Source organism: Lepidochelys kempii, chromosome 2 (assembly GCF_965140265.1).
Source record: "Lepidochelys kempii isolate rLepKem1 chromosome 2, rLepKem1.hap2, whole genome shotgun sequence".
NCBI classification, from domain to species: Eukaryota; Metazoa; Chordata; order Testudines; family Cheloniidae; genus Lepidochelys; species Lepidochelys kempii.
This window is the reverse complement of record NC_133257.1, coordinates 262275962-262289681: the sequence shown is the minus strand read 5'-3', so window position 1 is coordinate 262289681 and position 13720 is coordinate 262275962. Positions and strand designations below refer to the sequence as shown.

At 42.0% G+C, this 13720-nt stretch overlaps 1 protein-coding gene across 1 annotated transcript in view; it reads left to right on the top strand.

Moving 5' to 3' along the window:
- OBSCN (obscurin, cytoskeletal calmodulin and titin-interacting RhoGEF) overlaps positions 1–13720 on the top strand; it is a 291804-nt gene that overhangs the window by 74669 nt on the left and 203415 nt on the right. The window contains exons 26-30 of the mRNA XM_073329682.1: positions 7906–8172; positions 9014–9126; positions 9915–10068; positions 12475–12636; positions 13343–13447. Coding sequence (XP_073185783.1) covers positions 7906–8172; positions 9014–9126; positions 9915–10068; positions 12475–12636; positions 13343–13447 — 801 coding nt within the window. The remainder of the gene's footprint in view (positions 1–7905; positions 8173–9013; positions 9127–9914; positions 10069–12474; positions 12637–13342; positions 13448–13720) is intronic.

Sequence of the window (13720 nt, the reverse complement as noted above, 5' to 3'; positions counted from 1 at the left end):
ACCCAGAGTTTAGAGGTTGCAAATGGACATGGATCAAAAGCAAAGCAGCTGCTGTGAAACATCCGTAAGGTGTCTGGCCTTAGAGCAGCTTTAGCTAGGATAGATCCCAAAGTTATAAAGTGTGATGCTTCCCAGGGGTACCCAGGGTTGTGAGGCACCTAGCTAAGACCAGCCCTTAGCATGAGCAGGTCTTCTCTGTGCCTGCTGTGGCTGCCCTGAAACCGCCAGCCTCTGGCAACACAAGCACTGCCTGCCAGGCTTCTGCGGGCCTTGCTCTTTCTCTATACAGGTTAGCGATAGACACACTCCAACCTCTGAGACCTCTGAGCGACCCCCTGCAGCGTCCAGCCCCTGTTCCAATGGACACACAACTCTTAGACCTGCTATTCCCAAAGGAGTAGTACACACCAGTCTGTGAGATTCAACTCAAGGGGACCACTTGACTTAACACACAACACACAAAGATGTGTAGTGAAAACTATAAGAACAAAGAACATGGATTCTAGCGAGAGAAAGTCAGAATATTGGAAACAAATGGTTACATATAAAACAAAATCATAACACACTTTCTGGGTCCTAAATTTAATTAGCAAGGCATTCATAGAATCATAGAATATCAGGGTTGGAAGGGACCCCAGAAGGTCATCTAGTCCAACCCCCTGCTCGAAGCAGGACCAATTCCCAGTTAAATCATCCCAGCCAGGGCTTTGTCAAGCCTGACCTTAAAAACCTCTAAGGAAGGAGATTCTACCACCTCCCTAGGTAACGCATTCCAGTGTTTCACCACCCTCTTAGTGAAAACAGTTTTTCCTAATATCCAATCTAAACCTCCCCCACTGCAACTTGAGACCATTACTCCTCATTCTGTCATCTGCTACCATTGAGAACAGTCTAGAGCCATCCTCTTTGGAACCCCCTTTCAGGTAGTTGAAAGCAGCTATCAAATCCCCCCTCATTCTTCTCTTCTGCAGGCTAAACAATCCCAGCTCCCTCAGCCTCTCCTCATAACTCATGTGTTCTAGACCCCTAATCATTTTTGTTGCCCTTCGCTGGACTCTCTCCAATTTATCCACATCCTTCTTGTAGTGTGGGGCCCAAAACTGGACACAGTACTCCAGATGAGGCCTCACCAATGTCGAATAGAGGGGAACGATCACATCCCTCGATCTGCTCGCTATGCCCCTACTTATACATCCCAAAATGCCATTGGCCTTCTTGGCAACAAGGGCACACTGCTGACTCAACAAGGGCACACTGCTGACTCAACAAGGGCACACTGCTGACTCAGTGCATTCCCCTATCCCCTACAAGATAGCTTACCCATGTCCTTTCCCCAGCATTTCCAAGCCCATTGGTGGCTTGTCCTCGCAGGTGGAAGGAATGAGGTTATACCTCTGTACCCCTTTGTTATGCCCCCCAAAAGTTCATTGTCCTTATTTGTAAACAGGGCTCTGCCCTGCTGTTTCACGTCTTCCTGTATATTTCCTTTCTTAGAAGATTTCACAATTGTTCATTAGCAGGCTCAGAATGTAAATGGATACCCATTGTGAACCATACAATACTTAATTTAATGTAAACAGACAGACAGATAAATATTTCTTACCAGAAAGAAAACTCGCTTTTCACCTTTCTCGTGACCAGCCCCTAGTCACAGACCTTAAGAGCATAATTTTCAGTATATATACATAACTCCTTACACAACAGCCATACATGTTTTGCAATAATGATGATGACCACTGTGACACAGGCTTTCCTTAGAGATGGCCAATTGCCATCCAGAGGTCCTTGGGTCACATAAAGGTCCTTATACAAACTGGGGCCTCCATTTTAATTTTTATTTTATAGCTTTGTACATACCACAAGCAGAATCTTCACTAACAGGTTCTTTGATATAGCTCTCTGTTTGATACAAAGCTTTGTTTGTTGTACCGTGGCCACATCACCAATCCCCTCCTCTTTGGATCTCTCCACAGGTTCCCCTTTATACACTGAATCAGATTTAATTATTAGGGGTGAAATCTTGGCCACATTAAGTCAATGCTAAAATTGCCATTGACATTCTTGGGGTCAGGATTTCACCCCATTGTAATTCTGCATAGCACCCCTCTGGCCTACAACTCCAAATTTGTCTTTTCCCATGTCACCCACCCCCTCTACTCTCCCTCACTTTAATCCATATTATAACTTCCTTGGTTTATACAAACATATTTCTATTGCACACCAATTGTTTTGTATACCAACACTAGTGCGCGCATGCTGTTTGGTATTGTTTGCATGCATTTAAGACCAGATTAGCAATCAAAGGTATCAGAAACTGATGCCCAAATGTATTTAAAAAAAAAAAAGAAAAGAAAAAGCCAGGTCTGTGTAATCTCTTTCACACACTGTTTCTATAGTTTCTTCCTCTTCAGAGTCTTCCTTGCTGTCCTCTGGCAAGAGCCACTGTTTTAATATCCAGATACAGGAGAGTTATCAGCTCTGGTGGCAGCTGCTCATCCAACCGACACCAAACTGGTTAGCCCTGGGAAACAGCAGACTCTGGCTGTGGTGAGGAAGATAAAAAGTACCAACCAGGCAGTTAGAGGGCAGGGATATTTAGTGGGTCCATGCAGTGGTAGAATGATAAAGAACAAAATGTATGCAGTACCTGTTTTTTCTGCAAGTACCATATATCTTTTTTCAGAAGCTGACTTTTTTCAGTAGTTTAACCTTTACAATTCAAGCTGTCGGAGAAGGCAGTTAGATACAATAGAAGGCATCCTTCTTTGGAGCAGCTTTTGATATATTACCAGGAGTATATTGAGTTTTACAGGCTTTGAGAGTTTAGCATCACTTTAGTCCCCTGGACCAGTATCTTTTTTTATTGAGAATACGTTGGAAAGGGAAACATTGTCAAATCAAACTTGGCTCAAAATTTGGCTTTTGTAAAAATGTGTTTTACAAAACCTCAGACCAACAGAAATGTTCCCATGACTTAAACAATAAATTCCAGCAGAAACAGTTCTTCAAAGCCACATAAACATATCATGAATCATAGAATATCAGGGTTGGAAGGGACCTCAGGAGGTCATCTAGTCCAACCTCCTGCTCAAAGCAGGACCTAATCCCCAACTAAATCAGTGCTTGCAACCCATGCGTTGTAACTTTGGAATAATACAGGACAACTTGTATGTGAAATAACCTTAACTAAAAGTGAAACTGATTAGCATGTTCATTGCTCAAGCTGCTATAAATTTATAAACCACATAAATAGAGTTGCGTGAATGCATCACAATGAATTTGGCTCGTTTTCCTGCTTTTAGTACATCTGCAAGCAAATAGTGATGCCTCAAATTTATTCATTATTAAAAGAAGGATTTTTTAATTTGAAATTTTGTATTTTGTTAACTTTGAAGATTAATCTTCAACCCACCTATTCATTAAGGGGATGTACAGTGTAAGAGATTCAGACAGTAGACATGCAAAAAATATTTGGTACACGGTATTCCAAGTTTGAATTTTCTGTGTTAGTTGGGGTTGTTCACATCAATCACATGACATTACACTGTTTTTGACTGGATGAACATTACTCTTTGCAATTAGGTTTTCAGCACAAATGCAAGGGAAAGGATGGTCTTGTATTTACAATACTGGACTAGGATTTAGGAGAGTCTGTGTTTGATTCTACCATAGACTTCCTGTGTGTGAGCCTACACAAATTATCTAATCTCATTTGCCTCAGTTCCCCATCTGTAAAATGAGGATAATAACCCTTGCCTTGTCTAAACAGATTGTGATCTGTTAGAGATAGCAATTGTTTCTTGCCATGTGTATGTACAGTGTAGCACAACGGGGCCCGGATCTAAGTTCGGTTGTATAGGCACTCTAATAATACAAGTTATAAATAAGCACAGAATATTTGGAAATTCATGAACACTTTCCATGAACACTTGTAAGGTTAAACTTAACCTTCATGTTCCATGAACATTTGTGCTAATATACTTAGATTACTTGCATGCTCATGGGGAAAACCCCCCACAAAAACAGTGAGAATATGGACAAAGTAAATTCACATTTAAATTAGAGCCGGAATTTATATAAATAGTAGGCAGTAAATTAGGTATTTAAAAATTGTTTCAATTAAAATAATCTCAAGCATTGTTAGTAACAATTTAAAATCTATTTTGTAAACATTATTAGTAACTTTTTAAAACTAAGCAACCTTTAACCCGAGTGTCCCTTTAATATTTATAATGTAAAATCAGTGTTTATGACACATTTGGGGGAGGGATAGCTCAGTGGTTTGAGCTTTGGCCTGCTAAACCCAGGGTTGTGAGTTCAATCCTTGAGGGGGCCATTTAGGGATATGGGGCAAAAATTGGGGATTGGTCCTGCTTTGAGCAGGGGGTTGGACTAGATGACCTCCTGAGGTCCCTCCCAACCCTGTTATTCTATGATTCTATGACACTTAGAAAACCTGTACTGTGGAACTTAGCTATAACTCAAGAAGTTATGTACAGAAATCCCCAGCCTTCTGTCTTAATTGTACTAGACTGTTTGGCTAGCTCCATGCCCATAGTAAATTTAAAATATAACACAATATTATACAGAGAGGTAGAATGCAGTGGAACACAATACAGTCTGCTCCTCTCTCATCTTTCACACAATGTGCCTGAAAACACTTTATACTTTATAGGAAACATTCAGCATTCCTTCCAACAAGTCTGTTTGTCACTTCCACTGTTCTGAAGCTCAGGCTTCTGTTACTTCTTTTCTAGACACTGGCTAGTTATCATGGCCAATTGTTAAAAACAAAAGAGCCCTGGCATCCCGATCACTACTTATATTGTAATGACTTGGCTACTTTTAATGGCTGCAAAAAGGGTTTTACTCCTTAGGGTTTTGCATGCTTTGTACTGTGCAAGGCTAATTTCATGTCTCTCTTTTTTTAACTTCCCGTTCTGAAGACAAGAGGTGATTTCTGTGCCGGATGATCCCCCCTCACCTCCCCGCCCTTGTGCTTCCCATATATCTAGCTGCATTTTCATCACTTATTTCAGAGTAGCAAGCCTGTTAGTCTGTATCCGCAAAAAGAAAAGGAGGACTTGTGGCACCTTAGAGACTAACAAAGTTATTCTTAGCTTCTCTACATGAGATAGCTCTAAATAGGGATGTTAATGGTTACAGATTAGTGAGTGCTGGAACTGAATGCACAATGAGATTTAAAATGTACAAGGTGATCTGAAACAAACTGTGACTTTACAGAGGAAAACCAAGGGGATTCTCTTTGCATATGATCAGCCATGCTTTATTTATAAGAAGGCATAGGGAAAGGTGTCCATTTTAAGGAAATCTCAGCTATACGGTATGCAATGTTTATAAGAGTCATACACGTCACAATGCAAAGATTATAAGCCTAATTCTGATATCACGCTGGTTTTACACCAGAGCCAAGATTTTAAAAAGTAGAGGCCTAAAGTTATGCTCCTAAATCCATATTCAGGTAGCTAAATAAATGTCCTGATTTTTAAAAGTGCTGGATAGAGCTGTGAGAATGACTGACTGATTTGATTTGCGTAGAAGAGAAACCAACTTTTTTGATACTTTCAGGAAATCAGAAAAATTTAATTTTGGGTTGAACAAAATTTTTCATTGTGAACATTTTAGCAACAGCAGAGGGAATGAAGGGCTGGATCTATGAGAAGCTGCTGCTGCTGGTGGTTACCACTCCACCACCCTTTATATCCAATTTTGCCCAGTGGTTGGAGCACTCAACTGGATTGTGGGAGAACTGGGTTCAAGTCCTTGCGCCAGAGCAGGGTTTTGAACCTCAGTTTCCCACAACCCAGGTGAGATCTCTGACTTCTGGGCTCTTAGGTATAAGCATGGCAATTACCTAGTCCCTGATTCTGCATTTTTTGGCCACATTTTTTTTTCAGCCAAAAATTGTTTGCCCAGTTCACACCTAACAGTGCTCAGTAGTCAGTTTAAGTGCTCAGTAGTCTTGAAAATTGGGGCACTTATTTAGATACTTTGCACTGGGCTAAGAAGCTTGATTTTAGGAAGCCATTTTTAAAAATCTTGATCTGCACTGATACCATTTGGCCTGATCCTGCTTTCATTTACACTAGTGCAAATGCAGAGGTGTCACCGTAAAGTCAATTGAGTTATACCATTGTGAAAGCAGTGTGAGAGCAGTGACTAGAATATTAATATTGAGAGGGAAGATTGCAGATCTCTTGACATAATTCCAGCCTGTAATATTTTCTTTTAAAGGAAACCCTTTAAAGGCTTTTCCCCAGCTGCCCTCATGGGGGAGGATGTTTGCAAAAGAAGAAATTTGTCCCAGGCCTATCTGTACTATATGGCTGGAGGGCGTCTGCTGAGAACTTGCTCCGTTTCTTGAGTTAGTGTTTTTTTGCTAATCCCTTCCCCTCTAGCTCATCCCCAGCAACTTCAGCACATTCCCTGTTCAAAATGCTGAAGTATCTGTTGAACCAGAGGAAAGGTCATCACAGCAGCAGGCACACCGGATTCTTTGGAAACATCTTTCAGCTTAAAGAATAAGACACCACAGAGCAGGGAGGGAATGGCTGTAAACTTAGATGAAGAGCCAAGGACTAATGCAGCCTTAGAGAGAATGGACTTCAGAATCTGTGTCCGAGAGAGGGAAGCAACAGTGCAAACTCCTGGGAAAATGTCTCTTCTCCCCTCGTGGGGCATGTGCAAAGAATGTCCCGGGGGACAAATCTTGTCTCTGCCTCAGTGGCCGTGGAAAAGATGCCTTGGCAGAGGAACCAGTGCAGTTCCATTGGACAGAGATTGAGTAAGATTTAGAGATTTGTTGTGGGTACTGCACATCCCCTGCTGTGTGGAGGAACAGGGCAGCAATACACAGTAGGAAGAGCCAAAGGATCCATCATTGTATGGATTCTTTGGCTTTATTCCTGAGGCAGAAGGGGTTGTGGCCACATAGAACTACTTAGGCGTAGTTTCAGAAGCGGCTCCATGGAGCAGTTCCGCAGTTGCTCTGGAGTCTATGGGGAGGAGTACATCAATGGCTGGAGGGTTTTGCGTCTTGAAGAAGACAGTGGACACCTGAGAGTAAGAGTCGGGCCCAAGTCACAACCATGGAACTGAGCACCCATGTGAACTCCTGGCAATGCTTGGATATCTGGATCCATATCTGAACTTTGTGGCTTGGGTTCATCTCTTCTGAAGATACATAAGAAGGCTGGACTATTCCCAATTCAGCCTTGTGGAGTTTAAAGTTTTGTGTGTGTTTCATGGTTTTACTGAAGTTAAATATCCTAATTTTTTTTCTGTTATTTTAATCCATTTTTAAGGGTGATTCAGTTTTAAATACTAAATTGATCTTTCTAGTTGATGGGCTGTTGGCGCTGTGCATTCAGGGTAAGTAAAACTCCCCTCAAGCGAGGCTGGTTCAAGTGCATGTCCTAGGCACTGTACTGTGTACTGAGAGACTTTGTTATTCAAATTTTTCACTTCTTTCTTTACCTGCTATTTTTGCCTCATAGTTTATCCTTTTTGGAATGCTGATCAGTACTGATTCCTTGTTCCTTGCACTCCCACATCTGTCTGGTGTACCTACCTGTTGTTTCTCATTTGTATATGGCTTGTAAACTCTTCAGGTTAGGAACTGTTTCCTTGTTCTGTGTTTGTACAGTGCCTCGCCCAGTGGGGTCCTGGTCCATGACAGAGGCTTCTAAGCACTACCAATAAATAACAAAAATTACCTTCTCTAGAGCATCTGGTACTGGCCAGTATCTGTGAGTGGTTTGATTCACTTTTGTTTGTTCGTTTGAAGTGACTGATCTGTTACATTTACTCCAAGTGAATGGGTGGAGAGTTATCTTTGCTTCCCAATGCAATGTCTCCAACCCTTCAATATCGTTTGTTTTTCAGTGAGGCAGATCAAACTGGTGAAAGGCCTGCAGTCGCTGGAAGCCCGTGAAAAGGGGACTGTCACCTTCGAGCTGGAGCTGTCTCATGAGGATGTGGAAGGAAGCTGGATGAAGGATGGCCTGAAACTGAAACCAGGGGAGAACTGCCACATGAGCGTCCTGGGGAAGAAACATTCACTGACACTTTCATCCCTGAAGCTAGAAGACTCAGGACTCATCTCCTTCAAGGCAGAAGGCATCCATTCTTCAGGGAGGCTTATAGTAACAGGTATATAACCCTGCAGTTTGGAACTCCACTTGGGATGTGTTCCTGTAGAACAGACAGTGCATGCCATAGGTTGACTGCCAATGACGCAGTTCATCTGGGCATGTCTTTGATTAGTTGTTAATGCCTGAGGTTTTCAGAGCCGTGCATGTCAATATTCTGCAGCTCATACTGTGGAGTTCATACCTCGCTTCTGTATTTACTGTTGAGATGCACAAGAAAACAGCAGAGAAAACTGACATAAATATACCCTTTCACACATCCCCACCTATTATTATTTATGATTGATTATTATCTGTTATTAAGTACTGACAATTTGCTTGGTGCTGTCTAAGGTACCAAGTGAAGGCAATCCTTTCCCTTATTGTGCATAGAACTCCCTTCTTGAGCTGGTCTTTCCTTTATTCAAATCCCTCCCAAAGACCTGCCTTTTCTCTGTTGCCTACCAGTAACTATAATGGTATAGATGTAGGGTAATTTATGACTGTCTTTAGCTCTTTATATAGATAATGTATATGCTGTCGTTAAAACTGTGTATGTTCTGATGTGTCTGTATCTGAATGTCATGGCAGGGTCTTTGTCTGCCTTTTTATTTATACAGTGCTTAGCACATTCTGTCTGCTACCAGGAACAAATAATAATTAATAATAATGACATTATGTACTGAATAAATTAAATATGGGCTGTGAGCCAATGGCAGAATATGCAAAACAAATTTTTCATTTTCTTTTTTGCTTACAAGATATAGTAATCACTTAAGATGTAATCTATTTACTGATTATTCTCTGAGTCTTGTACTCCTACCAAACCCAATCCTCTTCTTACTGTATTTTCTTTTTGGCAGAGTTGCCTGTGAAAATAAGCAAGCCTTTGGTTGACATCAAAGCTCCTGAGAAGGATAAGGTGACATTCGAGTGTGAGCTCTCCAGGCCTAATGCGGAGGTCAAGTGGTTTAAGGTACAAAACTTAGCAGACAATAACATCTTCATTTCTCTTTTAGGGCCTGATCTAACTTCTCCTGAAGTCAGTGGGCACCTTTCCATTAACTTCAAAAGGAGATGGATATGGGCTGTTATGCAGCTCTGGTTATCCAATATTAATCAAAACTCCCCAGTTTTCTTTGTGTCCATTAGCTCGTACAGTCTACCTTACCTCTGCCTAGAATATTTATTTACCAGGTCTTTAAGGGTGTTTTCATGGAGGTAGTCCCAAATTTCAACTTTTCTGGAATTTACAGTAAACTTCCAGATTTTTGTTGCTTTTAGGTAAGGCTTGTTGATGACTATTGGTCCAGTCTCCTGACTCATTTAACTATGAGGCATGTTGTCAAATTGTTACAATACAAGACTGGGTTCCAGGACTCCTGGGTTCTATTTGCACTCCTGGGCATGTTAGATAGCCTCTCCTGGGCCTCAGTTCATCCCTTTGTAAAATGGGGACAATAGTGACAAGTCTCAGAGTGGTGCTGTGAGGCTTAATTATTTACTGTTTGTGAAGAGCTTTGAGGCCCTTGGATGAGTACACTACGGTTCCAGTTCCTCACAGTTTTAAGTACATGCTTAAGTCCATCCCTATTTGGTGATGCATTCACACACGTGCTTAACTTCACACACGTACGGTAAGTCCCATTGACGTAAGCGAGACATAAGCATGTGTATAAAGTTAGGCACGTGTGAATGCTGCGCTGAATCAAGGCTTATATAACGGTAATAAGTGACTATCTTGTTTTGGTTTTTTCCTTCTAGAATGGATCTGAGCTCCGGCCAAGTAAAAAAATGGCAATTATTTCCCAGGAGATTAAGAGAAGCCTCATTATTCACAAGTGTGACTATGACGACCAAGGAACCTATGTATGCGATGCAGCTGACGACAAGAGTTCCGCTACCCTTATTGTCCACGGTATGTTTGATAGATAGAGGAAAGGTCCCCTGCTTTGGAGGTGTATTTCCTAGGTGATTTCTGTGTTTCTCGTCTGCTAATAAGTTGCCTAGAGTTCAGAATTCCGCCTCGTTCGGTTTTCTCTTCTGTAGGTACTTTTGCAAGTAAATGCCAACTTTTTTTCCAGGGCTCATGGCAATTTATCATTTTCCTTATTCTTTTAAACTTTGTTTATCGATTTGTATAATAACCAACAAATTATGACAAATGATTGGCAAGAGACGAGGTACAGTACTGCTTGGTAGACAATCATGGTCAAATGGTTAGAACTCCCAAGTTTTAGTTTAGACTCTACCATTGAGTCAATGAGAGTTTGCCAGAGTCAGGAGTGGATAAAACTAAGCTGGGGTCCCAGTATTTGTTCCACTTTAAGCTACAAATGCTAAAATGGGAAAATAAAATCTCATGCTTCATTAGCAGCAAAGAGTCCTGTGGCACCTTATAGACTAACAGACGTACTGGAGCATAAGCTTTCATGGGTGAATACCCACTTCGTCGGATGCATGTCACCCATAAAAGCTTATGTTCCAATACGTTTGTTAGTCTATAAGGTTCCACAGGACTCTTTGCCACTTTTACAGATCCAGACTAACACGGCTACCCCTCTGATGCTTCATTAGTTTAGCTTACTGCCATAGATGTCAAGACCAGATTTTGTCCTCTGTGTACAGCAGTGCACCACTGCTGTATACTGATAGAATTTCTCATCTTCCTCTGAAGTTTCAGGTCTTAGCAGTGCTGAAGGAGGTTTTGGAACTGCGTTGAGTAGCGGTCTGGGCTATAATCAGTCATATTAAAATATAACATAACCGCCCTTTTTTGTTTCCTGTTCTATGCTGCCATTTGGCAGCCACTCCAGGTCAAGTTGCAGAAATGTTTTTAGACAATGTCCCGTTCCTGCCCTTCGTTAAACTCACCCTTTCTTCTTGAGTTAGCACTTTGGATTTGTTGCTCTTTGGAGGCTGGTTCATTTACATATAAGGATAGAAATATAGTCACAGGCAATTCTGAGATTAATGCAGGCTGTATGAGGTGCTTCCCTTTGGGTAGTGAAAGGCTCCAATAAAATAGACCAGGCTAGATTCAGAGCTGGTGTAAATGGTTGCAACTCCACTCATGTCAATGGACTTGTGCAGGTGCTTACAGAAGAGACCTCATTCTGATTTCAGTAGACCGTAACACAGACGTGACGTCATGAAGTTACAGTAACACCTGTGGTTGTAAAGCCTGCACAGCTGACTTTCAAACTAGGCCTCAGGGCTGAATTTGGGCTGCAAAGTTCCAATGACTGTAACCTCTCTAAGTGGAAATTATGTTTTTTATTGTGGTTGTGAAACACAAACAGAGGCTGTGCCATTGATCCTTGGCTGTGGCCAGGCACAAAGAGGACAGTGCAGAGACAGAGCCGGAGAGCTGCCAGTGCTCTGTCCCAGTGCTGGGACTTGCTGTGTGTCAGTCCAGTCCCCTGGCATAACTTAGGTTGCTCTAACTTGTATTGGCTGCCATTGGCCCACGGGGGCTGTCCTGAGGGCTGTGGATTGCCGGGGTTCAGGGAAGCCTTGTCCATGCCCACTTTTACTGGACCAAACCCCTTGCAGTAGCTGCAGAAAGGGGGTGGTGAATGAGCTGTTACACTGGCTCTGCAATGCTGGAGGATTCCCCATCACCCCCATACTGAGTTGGATCATCCCATAGTTGGCTATGCCATGTTCAGGGCTGCTTTATGCTAGCAGTACAAAACAGCTGCAGGCCAACCAGGAGCAGGGCCTGTGTATTTAGCAAGTGACTGGTTAAGGCACCCATTGTCGCATGGTATAAGTTTCCTCAGCTTGCTCAATTAATGCTTGACTTAACCCTGACCATCAAGGAGAACCATCTTAAAGCTTGACACTTAGTTGATTATGTTTTCTTGGCAGATGAATCCTAGGCTCCTCCTGAGAGTATTAATCATGACAAATTACCTATGATAATGTGAACTTTCCAGCTGTTGTTTCTGAGAGGGGAATAGATTGAGGTGGCTGATAGAAACCCAGCTATTATGGTGTCTTTAAAATAAAACACTCTGAGGAATTCTCAGTGGCCAGGGCAGATTGGAAAAGGCTTCAGATGAATCATACTTAACTGGCCAAATTTGCTTTCGCACCAAATTTTATCCTATTATATGCACAGTTTTGCCCTAGGAATGCACAGCTACTAGTATGAAGTCATTGGTAATTCCACAGACACTTAAAAGAGTAAAATGTGTCTAATATGCTATGGAAGGATTTGTACAGAGAAAGGTGGGCAAGTGTGGATTATGTGAAAAATAAACCAACTTCATAAAGCTATGGAGGAATCAAATATAAACATGTCTCTGTGATCCCATAGCCCGAGATATCAAGATCATAAAGCCCCTGCAAGATGTGGAAGTGAATGAAAAGGCGAGTGCATCTTTCACCTGTGAGATTTCACATGATGAAGTCCAAACCCAGTGGTACAAAAATGACACCAAGCTGAGGGCTGGAGAAAACATTAAGATGCGTCAAGAAGGTAGGGTGCAAAAGTAGGGTGTTGCACGCTGTATTGTTAATGAGTCTGTGGCAGAGAAAAGTGGGAAGAGGAGCAGCATTGCAGTGTAGTGGCAACATGAAGGGGGATGTGAGTATGGATCACTTGCCTTCATGGCACTCCAAGGCAGGAGCAATGCACTTGGTTCCTTGAGGGAGTGAGCCGTTACCTCGCATTGATTGACTCTGGAAGCAGCTGTGTCCAGTTTTCTCCAGCAAGGGTGCCTATCACTTATGCAAGAGGGGCTTTCAGTTTCTTGAGACAGAAAAAGGGAAAATGTGTGGATGTGTGTGTGTGTGTGTGTGGGAGAGAGAGAGAGACTCCAGATGAGTTCAACCATCCCTACTATTAAATAATTCTAAGTACAGTTCAGTCCCTCGAAGGCACAAGGATTTGGGTTGGAGTTAGAGTGTGTGATAATGTACCTGAGTCTGCCTATCCATATTCCAGATGGAAACTCAGAATGGGGGAGCCATTACAGTCCTACAGGGAGTCAGTTTTACTTTTCTAACCACTACAGGAACGTGCACTTACTGTGACTTGGGGGTCAGATTCACCACTATCAAAAGTGGCTATTGGTCTGTTAGAGCTAATGGAATAGTGGCTGCTTATACCAGCAGCATTTAACCTCGGAAGATAAAACCATCTTCTCACAGCGGCTTGTGTATGGTTGTATTTTTATTCACAGGAAAAACCTATGCATTAGTTTACAAAAGTGTCCATGTGGAAGATGCTGCAGAGATCAAATTTGTAGCAGAAAAGGCAGAATCTCGAGCGCAACTTAGAGTTAAAGGTAAGTCTAACAGTAATGACAGCATTATTAAAACAGTTTTTTGTAATAAATTAACCAGCTCCCACTGACTTCAGTGGGAACAGTGCGAAGCTGCTGCTTAGCACTTCTGAAAATCCCAGCCTCGCTACATTGAAATGAACAGGAAAAAATGGAACACCACTGTCTGGGTTTCCCTGTACCAAGAATCAGCCTCCTTGCTGGGTATTTACCTTTGCTAAATAACATACAAGTCTTCCTCTCGATACGGACAGTTTTTTTTATTCCTTTTTTAGA